At 53.8% G+C, this 27,757-nt stretch overlaps 1 protein-coding gene across 3 annotated transcripts in view; it reads right to left on the reverse strand.

Annotated features, from left to right (window-relative positions):
- The window catches only part of LOC140403843 (uncharacterized), a 349,170-nt gene that overhangs the window by 102,023 nt on the left and 219,390 nt on the right, over window positions 1–27,757 (reverse strand). For all 3 annotated transcript variants that reach the window (XM_072492027.1, XM_072492026.1, XM_072492028.1), the window contains 4 exons: window positions 14,051–14,107; window positions 12,113–12,181; window positions 8,933–9,022; window positions 4,856–4,965 (listed from right to left, as the gene is read on the reverse strand). In XM_072492027.1, the coding sequence (XP_072348128.1) occupies window positions 4,856–4,965; window positions 8,933–9,022; window positions 12,113–12,181; window positions 14,051–14,107 (326 nt within the window). The remainder of the gene's footprint in view (window positions 1–4,855; window positions 4,966–8,932; window positions 9,023–12,112; window positions 12,182–14,050; window positions 14,108–27,757) is intronic.

A 27,757-nucleotide genomic window follows, 5' to 3' on the forward strand; every position in this document is an offset into this window, starting at 1 on the left:
CAATGGGCCTGTCCTCTTGGTCCCTGGCGACGGGCCTGTCCTCCCATGCCCTGGCGATGGGCCTGTCCCCTCGGTCCCTGGCAATGGGCCTGTCCCCTCGGTCCCTGGCAATGGGCCTGTCCCCTCGGTCCCTGGCGACTGGCCTCTCCCCTCGGTCCCTGGCAACGGGCCTCTCCCCGCGTACCCTGGCAATGGGCCTGTCCCCTCGGTCCCTGGCGACGGGCCTCTCCCGCGTGCCCTGGCAATGGGGCTGTCCCCTCGGTCCCTGGTGATGGGCCTGTCCCCTCGGTCCCTGGCGACGGGCCTCTCCCCGCGTGCCCTGGCAACGGGCCTGTCCCCTCGGTCCCTGGCGGCGGGCCTCTCCCTGCGTACTCTGGCAATGGGCCTGTCCCCCTCGGTCCCTGGCAATGGGCCTGTCCCCCTCGGTCCCTGGCAATGGGCCTGTCCCCTCGGTCCCTGGCAATGGGCCTGTCCCCTCGGTCCTGGCAATGGGCCTGTCCCCTCGGTCCCTGGCAATGGGCCTGTCCCCCTCGGTCCCTGGCAATGGGCCTGTCCCCCTCGGTCCCTGGCAATGGGCCTGTCCCCTCGGTCCCTGGCAATGGGCCTGTCCCCTCGGTCCCTGGCAATGGGCCTGTCCCCTCGGTCCCTGGCAATGGGCCTGTCCCCTCGGTCCCTGGCAATGGGCCTGTCCCCTCGGTCCCTGGCAATGGGCCTGTCCCCTCGGTCCCTGGCAATGGGCCTGTCCCCTCGGTCCCTGGCAATGGGCCTGTCCCCTCGGTCCCTGGCAATGGGCCATGTCCCCCTCGGTCCCCTGGCAATGGGCCTGTCCCCTCGGTCCCTGGCAATGGGCCTGTCCCCTCGGTCCCTGGCGACTGGCCTCTCCCCTCGGTCCCTGGCGACGGGCCTCTCCCCGCGTACCCTGGCAATGGGCCTGTCCCCTCGGTCCCTGGCGACGGGCCTCTCCCCCGCGTGCCCTGGCAATGGGGCTGTCCCCTCGGTCCCTGGCGATGGGCCTGTCCCCTCGGTCCCTGGCGACGGGCCTCTCCCCGCGTGCCCTGGCAATGGGCCTGTCCCCTCGGTCCCTGGCGACGGGCCTGTCCCCGCGTGCCCTGGCGACGGGCCTCTCCCCGCGTGCCCTGGCGACGGGCCTCTCCCCCCGTGCCCTGGCGACGGGCCTCTCCCCCCGTGCCCTGGCGATGGGCCTGTCCCCTCGGTCCCTGGCGACGGGCCTCTCCCCGCGTGCCCTGGCGACGGGCCTCTCCCCGCGTGCCCTGGCGACGGGCCTCTCCCTGCGTGCCCTGGCGACGGGCCTCTCCCTGCGTGCCCTGGCGACGGTCCTCTCCCCCCGCGTGCCCTGGCGACGGGCCTCTCCCCGCGTGCCCTGGCGACGGGCCTCTCCCCGCGTGCCCTGGCGACGGGCCTCTCACCCGCGTGCCCTGGCGACGGGCCTCTCCCCGCGTGCCCTGGCGACGGGCCTGTTCTCTGGCTGCCTAGCAATGGGCCTGTTTCACATGGAAATTCCAGGACCTTCTGCTACCAGCTGGATGGAAGGTGCAAGGGAACTGTTTGGTGACTGGACAACCAATTGGAAGAATTCTGACGGAGTTTCCAGCTGAAAGGCCCGAACGGCTCTGTGAAAAGTTCCCAATTCACTCAATGCTGCCGTGTTGCACCGAGAAACGGAGAGGGTTTATCCAGAGAGGGTGGGGAGGGCAGCGGGAGAGAAAAGGCTGTTAATTGAAAGGAGCTCACTCTGCCGCGTACTCTTACCTTTCGAAGTCGGGGTTTTCATCCAAGTGTTCCTCCTGAGCAGCAGCAAGCGGAAGCGGGGAAAACAGAGGAGGGATTAGAAAGCATTTTAGTGAAACGAACAGGCCCGAGTCACCTCAGCCACAGCCAACCGAGTGAGGACCGAAATCCGAGGAACATTGCTCGCCGACACAACCGAGATCCAAAGTTCAAAACCCCATGGGGCGGGATTCTCCGTCTCGCCAGACCAGTTTTCCGGTCTGCCCCCCCCCCCCCCCCCCCCCCCCCCCCCCCGCCGGTTGCGGGATTCTCCTTCTCGGCAGCCGGCAAATGAGGCTTCCCATTGTGGGCGCCCCCCCACACACACACACGCCGTCGGGAAATCTGCGGGCGTGAGCATGCCGCCAGCGAAGAGGAGGATTCCGCCCATTTATTCAGAATTCCCTCCCCTTGTTCACCCCAATCTCTCCCCGTTACCCCTATATTTATCCCCCATACCCTCCTCGTTATCTCAATCTTACCCCTAATCCCTCCATTTACCCCCTCCGTTCCTACCGTCATTCCCTTCCCATTATCCACCCCAATCCCTCCCCCGCTATCTCCATTCCTACCCCCCCATGCCCTCCACGTTATTACCCTCACCATTCCTTCCATTGTCCACCCAGTCCCACTCACTATAGCTCAATGTTCTGCCATTGGCCTCAGTGACCGGGGAATGGGCAGATGGACAAATTTGCCCTTGTGACTCTGACCCCACACGCTGGAACAGTTAAGGCTGAGGGTGGTGCTTGCCTCTGGTGCGAGGTCAGTTCCGTACCTTCCAAACCCACGACCACTACCATCTAGAAGGACAAGGGCAGCAGATACCCGGGAACCCCACCACCTGGAGGCTCTCCTCCAAGTCACTCACCACCCCGACTTGGAAATATATCGGCCGCTCCTTCACTGTCGCTGGGGCAAAATCCTGGAACTCCCTCCCTGACAGCACAGTGGGTGTACCTACACCACATGGGCTGCAGCGGGTTCAAGAATGCGACCCACCACCACCTTCCCAAGGGCCAATTAGGGATGTACAAAAAATGCTGGCCTAGCCAGCCACGCCCACATCCCGTGAACAAATGAAGTTAAGGCAGAATTAATCAAAAAAATCTCTAAGTGTCACTTAGGGGCGAGTTTGGCGCGACGTTTCCAGTCAGGTTTTGAGTGAGATCCGAGTGAGATCCACACCGGTATTCACCCACACTTTAGTCATGGTTTGGGGCCTTGGGGTGTTTCTTCTCGGTCAAGCCCACACTTAGAAATATCGCTCTCGGGGGGGAGGTGAAGGGGGGGCTATTGCTTTCGGGGGGGGGGGGGGGGGTTCTAGGGGCACTTGAGCAAGAAAATACATAAACGCTTGGGAAAGTTGATATGTGCGGGAGGAATCCAGTGTACAAAGTTCTGTACTATGTTGAATTGATATGTTTCTGTCTTGCTATGCGACTTTTCTTTTCTTTTTGTTACGGTGGGGGGGGAGAGTTTGTATGGTTGAAAGTTTTGTTGAAAAATTCTTAATAAACATATTGTTTTAAAAAAAAAGAAATATCGCTCTCCTCAGAGGGTGGGACGCCATTTTGAACGGGCGCCCTGATCTCCAAGAGAGCTCAACCGCATCCCCCCCCCACCCCACCCCACCCCCGCAACAATGTCACTCTCTGCACACATGGGCATTGACCCCACCCCCCAAAACGTCATGGCACCCCGATATGGGGCCACTGAGGGCTCCTCCCCTTTCAGGCCTCCCCAACCCCACCCCCTTTTGAGCTCCCCTCACCCCCTTTCAGGACTCCCATTCAGAGACTCTTTCCCAGGGTAGAGGGGTCAATTACTAGGGGGGCATAGGTTTAAGGTGCGAGGGGCAAGGTTTAGAGTAGATGTACGAGGCAAGTTTTTTTACACAGAGGGTAGTGGGTGCCTGGAACTTGCTACCGGAGGAGGTGGTGGAAGCAGGGACGATAGTGACATTTAAGGGGCATCTTGACAAATACATGAATAGGATGGGAACAGAGGGATACGGACCCAGGAAGTGTAGAAGATTGTAGTTTAGTCGGGCAGCATGGTTGGCACGGGCTTGGAGGGCCGAAGGGCCTGTTCCTGTGCTGTACTTTTCTTTGTTCTTTGTTCTGCACTGTAAATTCCATGACTAATAGTGAGGGCAGCACGGTGGCGCAGTGGTTAGCACTGCTGCCTCACGGCGCCGAGGTCCCAGGTTCGATCCCGGGTCCGGGTCACTGTCCGTGTGGAGTTTGCACATTTTCCCCGTGTCTGCGTGGGTTTCGCCCCCACAACCCAAAGATGTGCAGGGTAGGTGGATTGACCGCGCTAAATTGCCCCTTAATTGGAAAAAATGAATTGGATACTCTAAATGTCTAAGAAAAGAAAAGACAGCCTTACGCCCCTTCATTGGATTCCAGCCATTAGCATGTTTCTGGGCGCCTGGAACTCGCTGCCGGAGGAGGTGGTGGAAGCAGGGACGATAGTGGCATTTAAGGGGCACCTTGACAAATACATGAATAGGATGGAATAGAGGGATACGGACCCAGGAAGTGTAGAAGATTTTAGTTTAGACGGGCAGCATGGTCGGCGCAGGCTTAGAGGGCCGAAGGGCCTGTTCCTGTGCTGTACTTTTCTTTGTTCGTTGTTCAATCTCGTGAGATTCAACGGCCCCGTCGCATCACCAAATTGGGTGCGACGAGACCAGAGGGGAGGCCTGAAGCTTTCTATGCATCTTCCACACTCAGCACAGAACCACAGGCACATTCTCTGCAGGCCAAAACCAGGGCCCATCAATATCGGATGGTGACGAATAAACCCGGGAGCCAATTCAGAGGAAACCTCCTCACTCAGGGAGCAGCGAGAGTGCGGAACTCACCACGCAGGCAGTGTTTGAGGAGAATAGCACAGCTGCACTTAAGGAGGCGAGAAAAGAACGAGGGCGAAATGAATTGGAGGTAGATCGGGCGAGAACAAGTCAGGGCGAGGAGGCCCGTGGGGGAGTATAGACACTGACATGGTCTAGTAGGCCAGGACGACCTGGTTCTGCTTCTGTGAATTCTCAGTGGCTTACTTTGTCACATCTGGTGCGGTGGTCGGACGGACTGTCTTCCGGAGCGCCTCAATCCAGTTCCTCCGGATCCCAGATGTCATCGCTGACAGAGTGTAAACAGACTCTTTCGTCTGAAAAGACAGAAGCACGAGGGGGTCAAAATGAAATGAAAATGAAATGAAAATCGCTTATTGTCACGAGCAGGCTTCAAATGAAGTTACTGTGAAAAGCCCCTAGTCACCGCATTCCGGCGCCTGTTCAGGGAGGCTGGTACGGGAATCGAACCGGTGCTGCTGGCCTGCCTTGGTCTGCTTTAAAAGTCAGCGATTTAGCCCTGTGCTAAACAGCCCAGCTCAATGAGACGCTGGTGACCTGGGTCCATAATTGGCTCGGGATAGCACGCAGGGAGTAGCAGGGAGCGGCCGAGGTGGGGCGGGGTAAATATAAGTAACACAGTCTTGGGGGCAGGGAAGACAATCTTGTAATTTGCAGGTAGAAAAGATGAGAATGTAGTGGAGGGGAGGATAGCAGTGGACTTCGGGAGGACATGGACTAGCGAGATGCAATTTGAAGCAAATGCAGGCACAGCAATTAATTAAGAAAGCTAATAGATTGTTGCCTTTTTTTGTGAGGGGAATTGAAAACAGAAAGTCGGGAGATATTACTTCAGTCAAGGTTAACGTGCAGCTTCAGTCGGCAGTTAAGAAGGCAAATGCAATTTTAGCATTCATGTCAAGAGGGCTAGAATACAAGACCAGGGATGTACGTCCGAGGCTGTATAAGGCTCTGGTCAGGCCCCATTTGGAGTATTGTGAGCAGTTTTGGGCTCCGTATCTAAGGAAGGATGTGCTGGGGCCTTGGAAAGGGTCCAGAGGAGGTTCACAAGAATGATCCCTGGAATGAAGAGCTTGTCGTGCGAGGAACGGTTGAGGACTCTGGGTCTGTACTCGTTGGAGTTTAGAAGGATGAGGGGGGGATCTTATTGCAACTTACACGATACTGCGAGGCCTGGATGGAGTGGACGTGGAGAGGACGTTTCCACTTGTAGGAAAAACTAGAACCCGAGGGCACAGATTCAGACTGAAGGGACGATCCTTTAAAACTGAGATGAGGAGGAATTTCTCCAGCCAGAGGGCGGTGAATCTGTGGAACTCTTTGCCGCAGAAGGCTGTGGAGGCCAAATCACGGAGTGTCTTTAAGACAGAGATAGATAGGTTCTTGATCAATAAGGGGATCAGGGGTTATGGGGCGAAGGCAGGAAAATGGGGATGAGAAGATATCAGCTATGATTGAATGGCGGAGCAGACTCGATGGGCCGAGTGGCCTAATTCTGCTCCTATAACTTATGGTCTTACAGGGCATTGGTGAGGCTACATCTGGAGTATTGTGTGCAGTGTTGGCCTTATTTAAGGCAAGATGTAAATACGTTGGAAGCAGTTCAGAGAAAGTTTACTAATACCTGCAACGATTGGACAGGCGAAGCTTGTATCTGCTGGAGTTTAGAAAAGTGCGAGGACGTGAGGGGAGATGTGGAGAGGATATTTCCTCATGTGGGAGAGTCAATAACTGAGGGTCACTGTTTAAAAATGAGGGGGATGCTGATTTGGGGCAGAGATGACCATTTTTTTTTCTCGCAAGAGGATTGCGAATCTCTGAAACTCTCTTCCTCAAAGGGCAGTGAAAGTGTCTCTGAATGTTTTTAACAAGGGGCAGGAAAGGTTATCGGGGGGTCGGCAGGAATGTGGCGTTGACGTCACAACTAGATCAGCCACCACCTTATTGAATGGCGGAGGAGATTCAAAGGCCGTTCATCCTAGTTCAAGGGGCGGGATTCTCCCAAATGGAGCCCAAGTGTTCGCGCCGTCGTGAACGCCGTCGCATTTCGCCTCGGCGCGAACCGGGCCCGGGTACGACCTATTCTGTCCCCCACAGGGTCCAGCACGGCGCTGGAGCAGTTCACACTGCCCGCCATATGCGCCGCGCAAATGCCACCGATTCTCCGCATCCTCGGAGAATCGCACGCCCGGCATCGTGGCGCAGTTGCAACGATCCTCCGGCGCGGGGCTCGGAGAATCGCCCCTCATATGTTTGGGTGATGTGGATAATTTGGTCCTCAAGTGGAGCACTGTGTCCAGTTCTGGGTACCACTACAGGAAAGATGTGAAGGCTTTGGAGAAGGTGCAGAAAAGAATCACGAGCATCCAGGGCGACATGGCCCCACGGTGGTTAGCACTGCTGCCTCACAGCTCCAGGGAACCGGGTTCAATTCCGGCCACGGGTGACTGACTGTGTGGAGTTTGCATATTTACCCCGTGTCTTTCCTCCGGGTGCTCCGGTTTCCCCCCACAGTCCAAAGATGATCAGGTTAGGATTGGCCAGGCTAAATTGCCCCTTAGTGTCCAAAAGGGTTAGGCGGGGTTACTGGGATAGGGTGGAGGCGTGGGCTTTAAGTGGGGTGCTCGTTCCAAGGGCCGGTATAGACACGATGGACCGAATGGCCTCCTGCTGCACTGTAAATTCTAGGGTGAGGGACTTCAGTTACCGAGCGAGATTGGGGAAGTTGGGACTGCGCCCCTTGGAGAGAGAGAAAGTTGTGAGGAGATTTGATCGAGGTGTTCAAAATCACGATGGGACGGGACAAAGACGATAGGGAGAAACTGTTCCTATTGGTGGAAGGGTGGAGGAGGAGGGGGCAGAGATAATCAACAAAATGATCAATGGAGTCGCGAGAGTGGTCACGGTCTGGAATGTGCTGCCCGAGGCTGTGGTGGAGGCAGGGTCGATCGAGGCATTGATGGGTTTTAGAAGCGAGTAAGTCATGCTATACAAATTCAGAAAGGTCCCGGGATCAGCTCCCGGTCTGTTTCGAGTTACTCCATTCCATCCCGAGATGCTCTAACTCACCCCTGCTACCGATTGGTTGAGAGAAGGCATGTGCTGAATTGTGGGGTTTTGCTGTGTTTTATACATTAATAATAATCTTTTTTAGTGTCACAAGTAGGCTTAGACTAACACTGCAATGAAGTTACTGTGAAAATCCCCTCGTCGCCACACTCCGGCGCCTGTTCGGGTACACAGAGGGAGAATTCAGAATGTCCAATTCACCTAACAGCACGTCTTTCGGGACTTGTGGGAGGAAACCGGAGCCCCCGGAGGAAACCCACGCATACACGGAGAGAACGTGCAGACTCCGCACAGACAGTGACCCAAGTCGGGAATCGAACCTGGGAACCTGGAGCTGTGAAGCAATAGTGCTAACCACTGTGCTACCGTGTTGCCCACTAATACCTTTCCATCGACAGCTGGGTCCAAATCCTGGAGTTCCCTCCCTAACAGCACTGTGGGTGCCCAAACATGTGCAGGTTGGGTGGGGTTACGGGGATGGGGTTGGGGGAGGGAAGTGGGCCTGGGTAGGGTGGTCTTTTGGAGAGTCAATGCAGACTCAATGGGCCGAATGGTGTCCTCCTGCACTGTTTCCACGGGCTTTTAGAATGCCAATTAATTCTAATCAATGTAATCAATTGGCATTCTAAAAGCCAGTGGAAACAGTCTTTCCTGATTGTCCCTGTCAAAGCCCCATGGAATCTTGAACATTGCTTTCAAAACTCTCCTTCACATTCTCTGCAGCCTCTACAGAACTGCAGTCCCTCACCCGGGGTACCATTACCCATCAGCACTCTCTCCCAGGCTGCCCGGTTGCCATGTCACCTTCTGCCTCATCCACCACAGGATTGGCGAGCGAAGATAACGGAGGGATCAGTTTCGGCGAAAGCAGAATGAAGGTGAGGAATCCGGGTGGGGGCCGGGGGGGGGGGGGGGAGAGAGAGAGAGAGAGAGAGAGAGACACGGTTCGTTTCCGACACGCACGCCACGTGAATCAATTGAGGCTCCTCTCCCTTGTGGAAACCGCAGCGTTTACCGCAACAGCGGGAACCCGGAATTTCCTGGGGTCAGAAGTTCGCGGAAGCCACTTGATTCCCGAGGGCATTCCGGGCCCCAGAATCTCCGACCTCGGGTTCAGCGAGCTGACGGGACTGTGGAACCCCACCCCCCGAATGCACGGCGAGCACGGGGGGGGGGGGGGGGGGGGCTGCTCACGTGGATCTGGAAGCCATAGTTCCGTTGAACCTGGTACTCGGTGACATCGTTGCAGTTTCTTAAGTCGATCTCTCCGTCCAGGTCGTCGGCCTGATGGGACAAGGAGGAAAAAGTTTGAGTCAATGTCCAACTCCACAGTCTGGCACAACATAGTCAGCAGCCGGTGGGGCCTTTGGCTACAAGTCCAACACAACACAAGGGAATGGGGAACTCACTTCTCCTTTGCTCTACAAGAGGCAGGTTCGAAATTCCAGCCAGAACACAGGTCACTGAAGATAGAGCTCAAAAACAGGCCATTCAGATCGATTGATCTGTGCTAGTATCTATTCTCCACGAGCTTCCTGCCACCGCATGTAACCCTCCTGCCACCCCATGTAACCCTCCTGCCACCCCATGTAACCCTCCTGCCACCCCATGTAACCCTCCTGGCCACCCCATGTAACACTCCTGGCCACCCCATGTAACCCTCCTGCCACCCCATGTAACCCTCCTGCCACCCCATGTAACCCTCCTGCCACCCCATGTAACCCTCCTGGCCACCCCATGTAACCCTCCTGGCCACCCCATGTAACCCTCCTGGCCACCCCATGTAACCCTCCTGGCCACCCCATGTAACACTCCTGGCCACCCCATGTAACACTCCTGGCCACCCCATGTAACCCTCCTGGCCACCCCATGTAACCCTCCTGGCCACCCCATGTAACACTCCTGGCCACCCCATGTAACACTCCTGGCCACCCCATGTAACCCTCCTGCCACCCCATGTAACCCTATCAGCATAGTCTACCATTCCCTTCTCCCTCATTTTTATTCAGCTTCCCCTTCACGACATCTATGCTACTGACATAACAACACCTTGTGGAGCGGGTGGTGAAGATCAAGGGGAAATGGGAAGCGGAGTTGGGAAGGAGGATCAATTGGGGAGTATGGAGCGAGGCACTGCGAAGGGTAAACGGGGCCTCCTCTTGTGCAAGGATGAGCTTGATACAGTTTAAGGTGGTGCACAGGGTGCGTATGACTCGGGCGAGAATGAGTGGGTTCTTTCAGGGGGTAGCAGATGAGTGTGAGAAGTGTGGGCGGGGGCCAGTGAATCATACACACATGTTTTGGGGTTGTGAAAAATTGGGATGATTCTGGGCGGGAGTGTTCGCGGTCTTAGCCAGGGTAGTGGAGGAGGAGGTGGACCCGGACCCTTTGGTGGCGATATTTGGGGTCTCAGAGAAGCCGGAGCTCACGGAGAGGAGGAAGGCCGATGTCGTGCCCTTCGCCTCTCTGATTGCACGGCGGAGAATTTTGCTGGAGTGGTGGTTGGCATCGCCACCGGGGGTAGCAGCTTGGTTGGATGACCTGTACCACTTCCTGCGGTTAGAGAAGATAAAGTACGAATTAAGGGGCTCTTCAGGGGGGTTTGAGGAAAGGTGGGGGATGTTTGTGACCGTGTTTGAGGAGCTGTTCGTTGCGGGTGATGGGGGGGGAATTTGTATGGACTGTATAGTTGATTGCTGGGAAGCATGTTTCCCGGGTGTTTATGGGTTGTAACCTGTTGGTAATAAAATACATTTTTTTTTTAAAAAACAACACCTTGTGGCAGTGAGTTCCTCAGTGTAACCCATTTCTGGTACAACCCGAGCATTGTAACTTCCTCTTACCACATTGGACACAATTATTGGACCTTGACTTGACGTGTTTGCAAGGATTTGCCTGTTTGGCCACTAACCAACTGTGCCACAAGACCTCTCAGGCAGCAGAGAGGAGATTTCTATTCCCGCCCCCCGCCCATCTAGATTTGAGCCCGTGCCCAGACAGTTGACAACGTCCCTCCCTCTGAACCAGAAGCTCCGGGTTCGAGTCCCGCCTCAGGACTTGATGTCCAAGGAAGGTGGGTTCCTGACGCGGCCAAACAGGTTGAGGATCAACCTGCAAAATCCTTCCAAATACACCAAGTCGAGGTCCAGCTGACAACATTGCCCAGCGACTTCTCAAAGACTTGTGGGATGCCCCCGGGAAATGCCTTCAGATATATGCAGGTGAGGGCTCTTGTGAGGCGACAGGTGAGGGAATTCCCATTGCTCCCGGCACAAGAAGTTCACGATAGGGTGATCTCAGGTGTATGGGTCGGGGAGGGCAAGGTGTCGGAAATACACCAGGAGTTGAAAGAAGAGGGGGAAGCGCTGGTAGAAGAGTTGAAGGGTAAATGGGAGGAGGAGCTGGGGGAGGAGATCGAGGAAGGTCTGTGGGCTGATGCCCTAGGTAGGGTTAATTCCTCCTCCTCATGTGCCAGGCTCAGCCTGATACAATTTAAGGTGGTTCACAGAGCGCACTTGACGGGGGCGAGGTTGAGTAGGTTCTTTGGGGTAGAGGACAGATGTGGAAGGTGCTCAGGGAGCCCGGCGAACCATGTCCATATGTTTTGGTCATGCCCGGCACTGGAGGGGTTCTGGAGAGGAGTGGCGGGAGCAATATCTCAGGTGGTGAAAGTCCGGGTCAAGCCAAGCTGGGGGCTAGCACTATTTGGAGTAGTGGACGAGCCGGGAGTGCAGGAGGCGAAAGAGACCGGCATTCTGGCCTTTGCGTCCCTAGTAGCCCGGCGAAGGATCTTGCTAATGTGGAAGGAGGCGAAGCCCCCCCAGCCTGGAGGCCTGGATAAATGATATGGCTGGGTTCATAAAGTTGGAGAGGATTAAGTTCGCCTCGAGAGGGTCTGCGCAGGGGTTCTACAGGCGGTGGCAACCGTTCCTAGACTATCTCGTGGAGCGTTAGAGGAAGGTCGGTCAGCAGCAGCAGCAACCTTGGGGGGGGGGGGGGGGGGGGGGGGGGGGGGCGGGGAGGCGCCTGAGCTAAACCACCCGTTTCACTCAGGACGCCATCTTGGTGAAGGTGTTGAGGCCCAATCCAGCATGTTAAACATGCCGGTGTCTGGTTTCGCACTTACAGGCGCCCCCCCCCTGGTGATTCGGATCAACATTGCGTGCTAAAGTGAGGTTTTCAAACAGGAAAGTCTTATTCACATCGCACGTTGCCAGCAATAACCTGCAATGTACTTCCCAGGCTACACCACCAAGGAATTGTCTATTCCTACCCAACATGTCCTTCCTCATGATCCCTAACCTTCTCTTTTTGTCAAGTGTGAGTTGGCGAGAGGTTGCGTGGGTGCAGTTTGTGGCTGGTCAAAGGCCTTACCTCCTCGGCTGTGGAGTCTCGGTAATACCTCAGGCTGGAGTCCGCCAGAACAAACCAATGTTTCTTCCACTGCAAGAGAGCACGAAGCACATCATTTCACACCGAGGAGAGCGGATCAATGAGAAACATCCCCTCCCCACCCCACCCCGCGCGGTAGCCAACGTCCTCCCCCCCCCCCACCCCTCCCCCACGAGTATATCCGGTCAGTAGCGGGGTCGTACACAGACCCGCCACCCCTGGAAGATGCCAGGTCCAGTCCCACAGGCTGCAGGGATGGTATCTGGCCTCAACATCCCGGGTCTAAAGGAATTATTTCAGGAATCCTGCTGTCCATCAATTCGCACTGGAATTGCGCAGGAATAAACTGGATAGGATTTGTCTGTGAATAGGAGACTGTTTTTTGGACGGGGGGAGATAACAATTAATTTATTGTACCAACGTTCCAAAAAAATGTGTGGGCAGCACGGTGGTGTAGTGGTTAGCACTACAGCCTCACGGCGCCGAGGTCGCGGGTTCGCTCCTGGCCTTGGGTCACTGTCCGTGTGGAGTTTGCACGTTCTCCCCGTGTGTGCGTGGGTTTCGCCCCCACAACCCAAAGATGTGCAGGGTAGGTGGATTGGCCACGCTAAATTGCCCCTTAATTGGAAAAAATGAATTGGGTACTCTAAATTTATAAAAAAAAGTTCCAAAAATGCCGTCTACAGACTGAAACTAAAAGACAGGCCACTCGATGGAATGGTCAGTTTCTTAAAACAGAGAGCAACATCCCAGCTTTGTGCTGTGTATTTTCCCACAATATCTCCATCGGTAGACAAGTAGTAATCATAGAATCCCTACAGTGCAGGAGGAAGCCATTCGGCCCTTCGAGTCTGCACCCACCCTTCAAAAGTATGTGGGCGACTTCGGAGTCAAATCCAAGACCATGTCAATATTTGAGCACGATCCAGGTCAAAGTTCACCTCCAAAGCCAATTTAGACAGTATGACACTTTTTTTTTTATTGAGAGCAGCCAATTCTTTTTTCCCCACATTAAGGGGCAATTTAGCGTGGTCAATCCACCTACCCTGCCCATCTTTGGGTTGTGGGGGTGAGACCCGCGCAGACGCGGGGAGAATGTGCCAACTCCACACGGGCGGTGACCCGGGGCCGAGATTGAACCCGGGTCTTCAGCGGCGCGAGGCAGCAGTGCTAACCAATGCGCCGCCCCTTTCAGTATGACAATCTGAGCACATTTCTCAGCAATGTCAACATTTGGGCAAAGTTTAGCCGACGGTCAATATCTGAGCCAATTAACAGCCGAGACAAGATGACGTTACGGCGATCAAAAAGGCCATTGACGTCGGGGCGGCTGATTGGACTAAGTCACAAAGAGATCTTGTTCCTCTGGATCTGCCCAAGGCAGGTCCAACCCACAGCCCCATGGTCTCCACCACGGGAGGGGTGCAAGGAGGCAGATCCCAAATTCACCCCAGGCAGAACAGGGGCCAACTATTGGCACCAATGTCATCCACACTGGTCACCCCAGCAGCCCATCCCAGGAGTCCCGGTTCCTGTGGCAACCTGCGCCATCTCATACCTACTGTAGTCTGGGGCCATGGAGAGTGGTGGCAGAGACCTTCCATCACATGACTGACCAGGAATCTCTCCCACTCTTATCATCTTGTCACTGGGCGTGTGTTTGGAAAGGTTTTGCAGGTTGGTAGTCAACCTGTTTGGCCGCGTTGTGGACGCACGTTCCTCGGACATCAAGCCCTGGTGTGGGGGGGGGGGGAGGGGGGGGCTCGAACCCGCAGCTTCGGGCTCAGAGGCAGAGCCGCTAACCCACTGAGCCACAAGGCTTCCTCCTCCCACCCAGGGGCAAGGAAAAATATTCTTCCGCGGAAAAGCCCAGGAAATGATTTTCCAGCCCCTAGTACGAATTTGCAGACGGCCACCCACCTCACCGTGACCATCGAGGATGGACATCCAGCCCTTCTTGAAGTTCAGGAGATCTGGCTGAAAGTGGAAAAACAAAGAGGAGGATGATCTCTTCACTCAATTAAACGGAAACAGATCGGTTATTTGACCAAATAATCCCACAGGCCCTTTAACTCGGTAAGATATGGTTCTATAACTGAAGACTTGCCTTCATTGTTAATTATTCATAGACTCTTCCAGCACAGGAGGCTATTCGGCCCTTAGTATCTATACCAGCTCTTTGAAACAGGAAACTTTTTTCTGCCAATTATCTGAAGTCTGCGCTTCCCTGGTTACCAAAGCACTTGGCACTGGAAGCGGTTTCCCCTTGCTAACGCTATCAAAACCCCTCGCAATTTTAAAAGCTTCCATTGAAACTCCCCCTTGGGTTAGGTTGTGTTTTTTGGCAGGACAATTATTGAAGTGGATTTCCAGGGGGTGGGGAACACACAAAAAGTGGGCACAATCTGGGGAGGGACCTGGATCTGGATCAGGTCAGGACGGCCATCGCTTCTGGTAGGGGGAGGGTGTAGCTGAAACACCGCCTCCCCTCGTCCTGGGTTTGGGGGTGGGGGGGGCAGAGGGCGTGTGATCCCAGGCCTACCTTGGGATCGTCGCGTGGTATTTGCCCTCGTGTAGCCTCACCACCGGCTGAAGGCTGCCGAGAGTTCCAGTCAGGCCCTCGGGAAGGACGTCAGTCCTGCCAGGCCCGAGGTAAATCTGAGTCATTAAATGGTTTCCAGAAGGAGGTATACATGTTCCTGATTTTAAACATGGATTCGGAGGCCGGTCGCAGCTTCCCAGGCTACACCTATCGTCTCATTGCTCAGACAATCCACAGGTAGCTTCCGTCCGGTAGCTGGAGGATCAGGGATGACCTCACTGAACTTGTCTGGTAGAAGGACATAAGAACTAGGAGCAGGAGTGGGCCATTCAGCCCCTCGATCCCCCTCCGCCATTCAATGAGATCATGGCTGATCCCCTCTTGGCCTCAACGCCACCGTCCCTCCCGTTCTCCATAACCCTTCAACCCATTAGAAATTCAAAATCTTTCCACCTCCTCCTTAAAGGTCACCCGAATAATAATTTAATAATAATCGCTGATTGTCACAAGTAGGCTTCAAACGAAGTTACTGTGAAAAGCCCCTCGTCGCCACATGTCGGCGCCTGCTCGGGGAGGCCGGTACGGGAATTGAACCCCCGCTGCTGGCCTTGTTCTGCATCACAAGCCAGCTGTTTAGCCCACTGTGCTAAACCGGCCCCAGGCGCTAACGGTTGGACCCCACCAAGCGTTAGGCCGCTGTGCACATCCTGCATGCGATTTATTCACACGAGGCTTCCAGCAGAGTTTGAATTAGGTAAAAGACTCCACCTCAGTGACAAGGGTCTCTCTCCGCAAGAGGATCAAAACTTGACACGCAGCCAGAGTGGGAGGTATTGGGATCGGTGACCAAAAGATTGGTCAAAAGTAAAAGACAACAGGAGCATGACAAAGGTTTTCCACAACGCAGTGACAAACACACAAAGTCCCCGTGCGCGCAATTCAATCACGTCAGTCACCTGCACGATCAACTCAGTCCCACCAATGGCAAGGCCCCTGTCCATACTTTTAATGGCTCCTGTTATAATCCCCAGAGAGACGGACTGTAGGAGGATCAGCAAACCTATTGGAACGCCGAGGGTACAGGGAGCCATTCGAGGGAGGGGGAGGAAAGAGAAATGTAGTCATCGGCGATTGTATAATTAGGGGAATAGACGTTGTTCTCTGCAGCCAGGATCGAGAGGCGGCACGGCAGCACAGTGGTTAGCACTGTTGCTTCACAGCGCCAGGGCCCCGGGTTCGATTCCCGGCTTGGGTCACTGTCAGTGCGGAGTCTGCGCCTTCTCCCCGTGTCTGCGTGGGTTTCCTCCGGGTGCTCCGGTTTCCTCCCACAAGTCCCGAAAGTCGTGCTGTTAGTTGAATCGGATATTCAGAATTCTCCCTCTGTGGACCCGAACAGGCGCCGGAGTGTGGCGACTAGGGGCTTTTCACAGCAACTTCATTGTAGTGTTAATGAACTTGTGACACCAATAAAAAGCCTTCTTGTGACAATAAGCGATTTTCATTTTCATTTCATTTTCAAGATTATTGATTTTTGAGAGTCCCAACAGCTGCGTTGCCAGCCTGGTGCCAGGGTTCTGCACATTTGCTCCAGGCTGGAGAGGAACTTGCAGTGGGAGAGGGGGGGATCGCGATGGCGTGATCCATGCAGGTACCAACCTCATAGGGAGAACGTGGCAAGAGGTTCTGCATGGAGAGTTTGAGGAGCCAGGCACTAAATTAAACAACAGGACCTTTAAGTTTACAATTGTCTAGATTCTTACCTGAGCCTTGTGCAACTTGGCATAGGGTCCATAAAATTAGAGAGATGAATATGCGGCTCAAAGACTGGTGTGGGAGATGTGGGTTTCAGTTTATGGGGGACTGGCATTACTACTGAGCAAAGTGGGGGCTGTATCACTGGGACAGGCCATATCTGAACTGTGCTGGGACCGGTATTCCGGAGAACCGCATATCTAGGGATGTAGAGAGGGCTTTAAATCAAATGGGGGGGGAGGGGGGTTCTGTCGAGGGGATATGTAGGCTTACAAAGCAAAAGGATATGACAGCATTACAAAGCAGCTATTTAGATGATAAATAATGATATAGAAAGAAATCGGGGGTTATGTGGAGAAGGCAGGAGAATGGGGATGAGAAACATATCAGCCATGATTGAATGGCGGAGCAGACTCGATGGGCCGAATGGTCTAATTCTGCTCCTGCGTGTTCTAGGTTTACGGAATAACTTTAAAACATTAATTTAATTTTCTAGTTAACAGCTGAAGGAATAACATCTCAAGATTTCATGTTCAAGACTTAAACTGTAACAAACAACTAAAAGCACAATTAACTAAACACTATTGTTGTAGGTGACTGATATTTTTAAACTACAGATTAGAACTTTTCCCTTTTATTTCTAACACAGTTGAAAACTCACTTCACAGGAATGCTTTACACTGAAATTAAAAGTCACTTGATTTTTTTCAGACCCAGTCTGACATGATTCTCAGTTCCCATAGGGTTTATTTCAGTTCTTTTTCCTTTCACAGCCTGCTATCTTTTGTTTCCCCCAATTAATGGGCAATTTAGCGTGGCCAATACACCTAACCTGCACATCTTTTGGGTTGTGGGGGCGAAACCCACGCAGATATGGGGAGAATGTGCAAACTCCACACGGACAGTGACCCAGGGCCAGGATTCGAACCCGGGTCCTCAGCGCCGCAGTCCCAGTGCTAACCACTGTGCCACATGCCGCCCCACAGCCTGGTAAATTTTAATCCCTGAACTGTTTTTCATGGTGAAGGGTTTTCCCTGCGATTCTCCCTGCAGCACAAGCTAGGCAAATCTTCCAGCCTTGTTTCAAATTCTGTCTGATTTGATCTTTCAAGCCGAGCATGAGCTCCCACCCGCATTCCTGCGTGGTGAAGCATAATCCTGGCACACTGCATGTGCCTTGGACATGTGCCGAGTGGCCTCCTCCTGCTCCTAATCCGTATGTTCGGACGAGGTGCTTTCTTTAACACGACCCGGCCCCACCTCACCAGCTACTCATACAAGAGTGCCTGCTTCTCTCTGCAAGGCTGGAACGCTCCCTTCCCAGGAGAACTCCTGCTCTGTGGGCTGGGACAAAAGTTAATGATCCCCATGAATCCTGTTTGCCCAGGTTAGCCCAGTGAGTGGCTGCGGCAATACCAACCGGGTGTCCATAGCTAGAATTGGAAAACTCCCACGTACGACAGGAACAGCAGTGACAACATCCAACTGGCATCACTGGTGATCGGCCTTCAGTTGATTTACAGTTAACACTCGGTTGGGGAAGGAATGTCTGCATCAGGAGGGCAGCAATGGGATCATTACGGCATTTATGTCCCAGGCTGTACGAAATAGGAACAGTATTAGGCCATTCGGCCCCTCGAGCCTGCTCTGCTATTCAATAGGATCATGGCCGACTTGACATTCCCCACGTCCACCTTCCCGCCCTTTCTCCGCACCCTTCATTCCCTCACCGATTAAGAATCTATCTCTCTCAGCCTTAAATACAAACAAGGGGTGGGATTCTCCGCCCCCCCCCCCCACCCCCCGCCGGGTAGGGGAGAATCCCGGCCAAGGATTCCCACACCTCTCTGTGGAAAGGAGTTCCAAAGACTCAGAAATTTCTCCTCATCTCGGGCGAAATTCTCCAACGGCGCGATGTCCGCCGACTGGCTCCAAAAACGGCGCCAATCAGGCGGGCATCACGCCGGCCCAAAGGTGCGGAATGCTCCGCATCTTTGGGGGCCGAGCCCCAACATTGAGGGGCAAGGCCGGCGCCGGAGGGATTTCCGCCCCGCCAGCTGGCGGAAATGGCGTTTGTTGCCCCGCCAGCTGGCGCGGAAATGCGGCGCATGCGCGGGAGCGTCAGCGGCCGCCGATAGTTTCCCGCGCATGCGCAGTGGGGAGAGTCTCTTCCGCCTCCGCCATGGTGGAGGCCGTGGCGGAGGCGGAAGGGAAAGAGTGCCCCCACGGCACAGGCCCGCCCGCGGATCGGTGGGCCCCGATCGCGGGCCAGGCCACCGTGGGGGCACCCCCCGGGGTCAGATCGCCCCGCGCCCCCCCCCCCCCAGGACCCCAGAGCCCACCCACGCCGCCTGATCCCGCCGGTAAAACCAGCTTTGATTTACGCCGGCGGGACAGGCAATTTCTGGGCGGGACTTCGGCCCATCCGGGCCGGAGAATTGAGCGGGGGACCCGCCAACCGGCGCGGCCCGATTCCCGCCCAATCTCCGGTACCGGAGACTTCGGCAGGGGCGGGGGCGGGATTCACGGCGGCCAACGGCCATTCTCCGACCCGGCGGGGGGTTGGAGAATGACGCCCCTCAGTCTTAAATTGGCTCCCCTTTAAATTTACTTTTTTTAAAACCCGGCCGGAGTTCACTAATATCCTTTTGGGTAGGAAATCTGCCGTCTTTACCCAGTCTGGCCTACATGCGACTCCAGACCCACAGCAATGTGGTTGAGTCTAACTGCCCTCAGGTTATGGGTGAGCAGCTAATGCCGGCCTTTGCCGCGTGATGGCCAAGACTTTGTGAAACATTTCTGGCTTTGATTGTTTTTTTGTACCTGTACCTCGAGGGGGAACCATGAAGGTTCACTCAAATGGTTCCTGCGGTGAGGCGACTGTCCAGGGATGAGGGATTGAGCAGACTAGGCCGAGATTCCTTGGAGTTCAGAAAAATGAGAGTTGATCGAGTGAAATGTGTACAAATCTGAGGGGCCCGGTGTTGAGAAAATGCTTCCCCTGGTGTGGGAATCATAAACAGTCTCGGAATATGGTGATGCATTTTGGAAGGTCGAATGCAGGTAGGGAATATACAGTAGAACCCTCAAGAGTATTGACAGTCAGAGAGATCTAGGTGTACAGGTCCACATCTCACTGAAAGGGGCAACACAGGTGGAGAAGGTAGTCAAGAAGGCATACGGCATGCTTTCCTTCATTGGCCGGGGCATTGAGTAAAAGAATTGGCAAGTCATGTCAGCTGTATAGAACCTTAGTTAGGCCACACTTGGAGTATAGTGTTCAATTCTGGTCGCCACACTACCAGAAGGATGTGGAGGCTTTAGACCATAGAACATAGAACATTACAGCGCAGTACAGGCCCTTCGGCCCTCGATGTTGCGCCGACCTGTGAAACCACTCTAAAGCCCATCTACACTATTCCCTTATCGTCCACATGTCTATCCAATGACCATTTGAATGCCCTTAGTGTTGGTGAGTCCACTACTGTTGCAGGCAGGGCATTCCACGCCCTTACTATTCTCTGAGTAAAGAACCTACCTCTGACATCTGTCTTATATTTATCTCCCCTCAATTTAAAGCTATGTCCCCTCGTGCTAGACATCAGCATCCGAGGAAAAAGGCTCTCACTGTCCACCCTAACCAATCCTCTGATCATTTTGTATGCCTCAATTAAGTCACCTCTTAACCTTCTTCTCTCTAACGAAAACAGCCTCAAGTCCCTCAGTCTTTCCTCATAAGATCTTCCCTCTATACCAGGCAACATTCTGGTAAATCTCCTCTGCACCCTTTCCAATGCTTCCACATCCTTCCTATAATGCAGCGACCAGAATTGCACGCAATACTCCAAATGCGGCCGCACCAGAGTTTTGTACAGCTGCAACATGACCTCATGGCTCCGAAACTCAATCCCTCTACCAATAAAAGCTAACACACCGTACGCCTTCTTAACAACCCTCTCAACCTGGGTGGCAACTTTCAGGGATCTATGTGCATGGACACCAAGATCTCTCTGCTCATCCACACTGCCAAGAATCTTACCATTAGCCCAGTACTCTGTCTTCCTGTTATTCCTTCCAAAATGAATCACCTCACACTTTTCTGCATTAAACTCCATTTGCCACCTCTCAGCCCAGCGCTGCAGCTTATCTATGTCCCTCTGTAACTTGTAACATCCTTCCGCACTGTCCACAACTCCACCGACTTTAGTGTCATCTGCAAATTTACTCACCCATCCTTCTACGCCCTCCTCCAGGTCATATAAAAATGACAAACAGCAGTGGCCCCAAAACAGATCCTTGTGGTACACCTCTAGTAACTGGACTCCAGTCTGAACATTTCCCATCAACCACCACCCTTTGTCTTCTTCCAGCTAGCCAATTTCTGATCCAAACTGCTAAATCACCCTGAATCCCATGCCTCCGTATTTTCTGCAATAGCCTACCGTGGGGAGCCTTATCAAACGCTTTACTGAAATCCATATACACCACATCAATTGCTTTACCCTCATCCACCTGTTTGGTCACCTTCTCAAAGAACTCAATAAGGTTTGTGAGGCACGACCTACCCTTCACAAAACCGTGTTGACTATCTCTAATCAAATTATTCCTTTCCAGATGATTATACATCCTATCTCTTGTAAACCTTTCCAAGATTTTGCCCACAACAGAAGTAAGGCTCACTGTCTATAGTTATCTGGGTTGTCTCTACTCCCCTTCTTGAACAAAGGGGCAACATTTGCTATCCTCCAGTCTTCTGGCACTATTCTTGTGGACAAAGATGACTTAAAGATCAAAGCCAAAGGCTCAGCAATCTCCTCCCTAGCTTAGTAGAGAATCCCAGGATAAATCCCATCCGGCCCAGGGGACTTATCTATTTTCACATTTTCCAGAATTGCTAACACCTCCTCCTTATGAACCTCAAGCCCTTCCAGTCTAGTAGCCTGAATCTCAGTATTCTCCACGACAACATTGTCTTTTTCCTCTGTGAAGACTGATGAAAAATATTCATTTAGCACCTCTCCTATCTCCTCGGTGCAGAAGAGATTTACCAGGATGTTGCCTGGTATGGATTTCAAGATAAAGATAGATAGTTTTTTGAAGAATAAAGGTATTAAGGGTTATGGTGTTCAGGCTGGAAAGTGGAGCTGAGTCCACAAAAGATCAGCCATGATCTCATTGAATGGTGGAGCAGGCTCGAGGGGCCAGATGGCCCACTCCTGCTCCTAGTTCTTATGTTCTTATGGAGGGCATTAGCTATGAGGAGCGGTTGAATAAACTTGGTTTGTTCTCACTGGAACGACGGAGGTTGAGGGGCGACCTGATAGAGGTCTACAAAATTATGAGGGGCATAGACAGAGTGGATAGTCAGAGGCTTGCTTTTCCCCAGGGTAGAGGGGTCAATTACTAGGGGGCAGAGGCTTAAGGTGCGAGGGGCAAGGTTTAGAGTAGATGTACGAGGCAAGTTTTTTTACACAGAGGGTAGTGGGTGCCTGGAACTCGCTACCGGAGGAGGTGGTGGAAGCAGGGACGATAGTGACATTTAAGGGGCATCTTGACAAATACATGAATAGGATGAGAATAGAGGGATACGGACCCAGGAAGTGTAGAAGATTGTAGTTTAGTTTGTGAATGTTTGCAATTCTCTAACCCCAGACAGAAATGCTCCGCTATTAAGCATTGTCAAGACAGAGATTGCTAGATTTTTTGCAATTGAGGGAATTAAGGGGATGGAAAGAGTGTTCATTTGTGTTTGGTATCAAAGTCCCTGCTCCTTCGCAGTTCTTAATCTCTTTTTCATTTGGACACCATTCCCATTTGTCTGCTTTGGATTTGAAGCGGATGACCTCACGCTTCCTCACATGGAACCTCACCTGCCAAGTCTCTGACTCACTTCAAGCTTCCTGTTCTGGTCAACACTTGTGTCTCCGACAAACATTGATATAGAACTCAATATTCCTTCATCCCAGATTATGAGCGGAAGCTTGTACAGATCGCTGGCGAACATCGGCGTGGTGGGCGGTATGGTGGCACAGTGGTTAGCACTGCTGCCTCACAGCGCCAGGGACCCCCCCCCCCACCGAGTTCAATTCCGGCCTTGGGGGTGACTGTCTGTGCGGAGTCTGCACGTTCGCCCCGTGTCTGCGTGGGTTTCCTCCGGGTGCTCCGGTTTCCTCCCACAGTCCAAAGACGTGCTTGTCAGGTGAATTGGACATTCTGAATTCACCTTCCGTGTACCCGAACAGGTGCCGGATTGTGGCGACTATGGGGTTTTCACAATAACTTTGTTGCAGTGTTAATGTCAGCCTACTTGTGACAATAAAGATTATTATTACTAAATTGTCCCTTCGCATCCAGGGATGTGTAGGTTAGTTGGGGGTTACTGGGAGAGGGTGGGTGTATGGGCCTAGGTAGAGTGCTCTTTAGGAGGGTCGGTGCAGACTCGATGGGCCGATGGCCTCCTTCTGCACTGTAGACATTCTAAGTTATTTGGACATCCTGTCAATCAGGATTCATTCCCTTCATCTCAAGAATCTGTCTCCTCTCACCCAATAGCCCATTGACCAGAAACTGAACTGTACCAGCCATATAAATACAGAGCAGATCAGAGGCTGAGAATTCAGTGCAGAGCCACTCAACTTCTGACTCCCCAGAGCCTGTCCACCATCTACAAGGCACAAGTCAGGAGTGTGATGGAATACTCTCCACTTGCCTGGATGAGCGAAGCTCCAACAACACTCAAGAAGCTCGACACCATCCAGGACAAAGCAGCCCCGCTTGACTGGCACCTCCGCCACCTCCTTCAATAGTCACTCACTCCATCACCCACACCAGTGGCAGCCGTGTGTACCATCTACAAGATGCACTGCAGCAACTCACTAAGGTTCCTGAGGCAGCACCTTCCAAACCCACGACCACCACCATCTAGAAGGACAAGAGCAGCAGATACCCGGGAACCCCACCACCTGGAGGTTCCCCACCCAAGACACACACCATTCTGATTTGGAAATATATCATTGTTCTTTCACTGTCCCTGGGTAGGAACCCTGGAACTCCCTCCCTTACAGCACAGTGGGTGTACCTAAGCCACATGGACAGCAGCAGGTCCAAGATGGCAGCTCACCACCATCTTCTCAAGGGGCAATTAGGGATGGACAATAAATGCCCGGCCTAGTCAGCAACGCCCAACAACCATGAAAACAAACACATAAGACATTGCCGTGGGGTCTGGAGTCTCATGTCGGCCAGACCGGGTAAGGACGGCAGATTTCCTTCCCTAAAGGACATTAGTGACCCAGATGGGAGTTTTACAACAATTGATCATGGATTGAGGGTTGCCATTACTGAGATTCGTGGGCAGCACGGTGGGCAGTGGGTTAGCACTGCTGCCTCACGGCGCCGAGGTCCCAGGTTCGATCCCGGCTCTGGGTGACTGTCCATGTGGAGTTTGCACGTCCTCCCAGTGTCTGCTTGGGTTTCGCCCCCACAACCCAAAGATGTGCTGGTTAGGTGGATTGGCCACGCTAAATTGCCCCTTAATTGGAAAAGATGAATTGGGTACTCTAAATTTAAAAAAAAAAATTCTGAGATTCACTTTGGTGGGATTTGAACTCATGTCCCCAGAGCATTAGCCTGGGCCCCTGGACTGGCATCACCACGACTGGCCAGGATACTGGAGGGGGGGGGGGGGGGCCTGGGCCACTGGACTGGCATCACCACGACTGGCCAGGTGAGAGAGCCCAGAAAGAGCGGCCTTAAATATAACATAGTCACGAATAAATCCAATCGGAAATTCAGGAGAAACCTGTTCGCCCAGCAAGTGGTCAGAAAGTGTAAATTTCCACCACAACACGCACTTAAGAAGCTCGAGAAAGCAATTGCAGGATGATGCAAAGATGTGCAGTTTCGGTGGATTGGTCACGCAAAGTTGTCCCTCAGTGTCCAAGGATGTGCAGGGTAGGTGGGGTTACGGGGCTAGGACGGGGGAGTGGGCCTAGATAGGGTGGTCTTTCAGCGGGTTGGTGCAGACTCGATGGGCTGAATGGCCTCCTTCTGCACTGTAGGGATTCTATATACTGATAGGGTAAGATGGTGGGAGGAAGTGCAAGTAGCCTATACTGGCACGTAAGTGAAGGGCCTGTTTCTGTGCTGTACGCTGGCAGCACGGTGGCACAATGGGTTAACACTGCTACTTCACAGGGACCCCGGTTCAATCCTAACCTCGGGTCACTGTCCGTGGGTCTGCACATTCTCCCCGTGTCTGCGTGGATTTCCTCCGCGTTCTACGCAACTGAAACCATCTGCCCAGCGTTGGCAATGTTACCGGCACGGATTTAAACCTCGCCAACCTCTTTCCCATAATCCTCACACTTCAAACAGTCCAATGAAATGGTCTTTGAGCCACATCAGAGAGAGAGAGAGAGAGAGAGAGAGAGAGAGAGAGAGAGAGAGAGAGAGAGAGAGAGAGAGAGTGAGTGTGAGAGAGAGTGAGTGTGAGAGAGAGTGAGTGAGTGAGTGAGTGAGAGTGAGTGAGTGTGAGAGAGAGTGAGTGAGTGTGAGAGAGAGTGAGTGAGTGTGAGAGAGAGTGCGTGTGAGTGACAGTGAGTGAGTGAGTGTGATTGAGTGAGTGAGGGAGAGTGAGTGACAGAGGGTGAGTGAGTGAGTGAGGAGTGAGAGTGAGAGGGAGAGAGAGGGAGTGAGTGGGTGTGACTGAGTGAGTGGTTGAGTGAGTGAGAGTGTGAGTGAGTGAGTGAGTGTGAGAGAGGGAGTGAGTGAGAGTGAGTGAGTGTGAGAGAGAGTGAGAGTGAGAGGGAGTGAGTGGGAGAGGGAGTGAGAGGGAGTGAGAGGGAGTGAGTGAGTGAGTGAGTGAGTGTGAGAGTGAGTGAGTGAGTGAGTGAGTGAGTGAGTGAGTGAGTGAGTGAGTGTGAGAGAGGGAGTGAGTGAGAGTGAGTGAGTGGGAGAGAGAGTGAGAGAGGGAGTGAGAGTGAGAGGGAGTGAGTGGGAGAGGGAGTGAGAGGGAGTGAGAGTGAGTGAGTGAGTGTGAGAGTGAGTGAGTGTGAGAGTGAGAGTGAGTGAGTGAGTGAGTGAGTGAGTGAGTGAGAGTGAGAGAGGGAGTGGGAGAGTGAGAGGGTAGTGAGTGGGAGAGTGAGAGGAAGGGAGTGGGAGAGGGAGTGAGAGGGAGAGGGAGTGGGAGTGAGAGTGAGTGAGTGACTGAGAGAGTGAGTGAGAGGGAGAGTAAGTGAGTGAGAGGGAGAGGGAGTGAGTGAGAGGGAGAGTGAGTGAGAGGGAGTGAGAAGGAGTGAGAGAGTGAGTGAGTGAGTGAGAGAGTGAGTGAGAGGGAGAGTAAGTGAGAGAGAGAGAGAGAGAGAGAGAGAGAGTGAGAGAGAGAGAGAGAGAGTGAGTGTGAGAGAGAGTGAGTGTGAGAGAGAGTGAGTGAGTGAGTGAGTGAGAGTGAGTGAGTGAGAGAGAGAGTGAGTGAGTGTGAGAGAGAGTGAGTGAGTGTGAGAGAGAGTTGCGTGTGAGTGACAGTGAGTGAGTGAGTCGTGATTGAGTGAGTGAGGGAGAGTGAGTGACAGAGGGTGAGTGAGTGAGTGAGGGAGTGAGAGTGAGAGGGAGAGAGAGGAGTGAGTGGGTGTGACTGAAGTGAGTGGTTGAGTGAGTGAGAGTGTGAGTGAGTGAGTGAGTGTGAGAGAGGGAGTGAGTGAGAGTGAGTGAGTGTGAGAGAGAGTGAGAGTGAGAGGGACGTGAGTGGGAGAGGGAGTGAGAGGGAGTGAGAGGGAGTGAGTGGGAGAGGAGTGAGAGTGAGAGTGAGTGAGTGAGTGAGTGAGTGAGTGAGTGAGTGAGTGAGGTGAGTGAGTGAGTGAGTGTGAGAGAGGGAGTGAGTGTGAGAGAGGGAGTGAGTGAGAGTGAGTGAGTGGGAGAGAGAGTGAGAGAGGGAGTGAGTGGGAGAGGGAGTGAGTGGGAGAGGGATTGAGAGGGAGTGAGAGTGAGTGAGTGAGTGTGAGAGTGTGAGAGTGTGAGAGTGAGTGAGTGAGTGAGTGAGTGAGTGATAGTGAGTGAGTGAGAGTGAGAGTGAGAGAGGGAGTGAGAGTGAGAGGGAGTGAGTGGGAGAGTGAGAGGAAGGGAGTGGGAGAGGGAGTGAGAGGGAGAGGGCGTGGGAGAGAGTGAGTGAGTGACTGAGAGAGTGAGTGAGAGGGAGCGTAGTGAGTGAGAGGGAGAGGATGTGAGTGAGAGGGAGACGTGAGTGAGAGGGAGTGAGAAGGAGTGAGAGAGTGTGTGAGTGAGTGAGAGAGTGAGTGAGAGGGAGAGTAAGTGAGAGAGAGAGAGAGAGAGAGAGAGAGAGACGTGTGTGAGTGAGTGTGTGAGTGAGGAGTGTGAGTGAGAGAGTGTGTGAGAGAGAGTGAGTGAGTGAGAGTGACGTGGAGTGAGAGTGAGAGTGTGAGAGAGAGTGAGTGAGTGTGAGAGAGAGTGAGAGAGTGAGAGGGAGTGGTGAGTGAGTGAGAGTGTGAGAGTGGTGAGAGTGAGAGTGAGTGAGTGAGGAAGGAGTGACAGGTGAGTGGTGAGTGAGGGAGTGAGTGTTGAGGAGTGAGGGTTGAGAGGGAGTGTGGGAGAGTTGAGTGAGTGAGTGAGGTGGGGTGGGCGACGTGGGGATGTGAGGGTGGGGAGAGGTGAGAGGTGGGTGAGTGAGTGGGTGTGAGTGGAGTGAGGAGTGTGTGGGGTGTGAGTGAGTGTGGGAGTGAGTGGTGAGTTGGGTGGGAGTGGGTGGGTGTGGGTGTGGTGTGGGTGGGGTGAAGGGTGGGAGGGAGGGTGAGTGGGTGGGAGGGGTGGGTTGCGGGTGGGTGGGGTAGGGGTGGGTGTGGTGTGTGGGTGGGTCGGGTGTGGGTGGGTGGGGTGTGGAGTGAGGTGGTGTGGGTGGGGTGTGGGTGGGTGTGGGTGTGGGTGGGGGAGGGTGTGGGTGTGGGTGTGGTTGGTGTGTGTGGTGTGGGTGGGCTGGTGTGGGTGTGGGTGGGTGGGGTGGGTGTTGGTGGGTGTGTGGGTGGGTGGGTCGGGTGTGTTGGGTGGGTGTGGGTGTGGTTGGGTAGGGTGTGGGTGTGGGTGGGTGTGTGGGTGGAGGGTGTGTGTGTGTGGGGGGTGGGTGTGAGGAGTGTGGGTGGGTGTGGAGGGTGTGTGTGGGTGGGTGTGTGTGGTTGGGTGTTGGTGGGTGTGGGAGGGTGGTTGGTGTGTGGGTGGTGTGTGGGTGGGTGTGGGTGTGGTTGGGTGGGTGTGTGTGGGTGGGTGGGTGGGTGTGCAGCGAGAAGGGGAAGAAGACGAAGGGGCCAGGGGGGGGGGGGTGGTGT

Source organism: Scyliorhinus torazame, chromosome 29, assembly GCF_047496885.1.
Source record: "Scyliorhinus torazame isolate Kashiwa2021f chromosome 29, sScyTor2.1, whole genome shotgun sequence".
Taxonomy (NCBI): domain Eukaryota; kingdom Metazoa; phylum Chordata; class Chondrichthyes; order Carcharhiniformes; family Scyliorhinidae; genus Scyliorhinus; species Scyliorhinus torazame.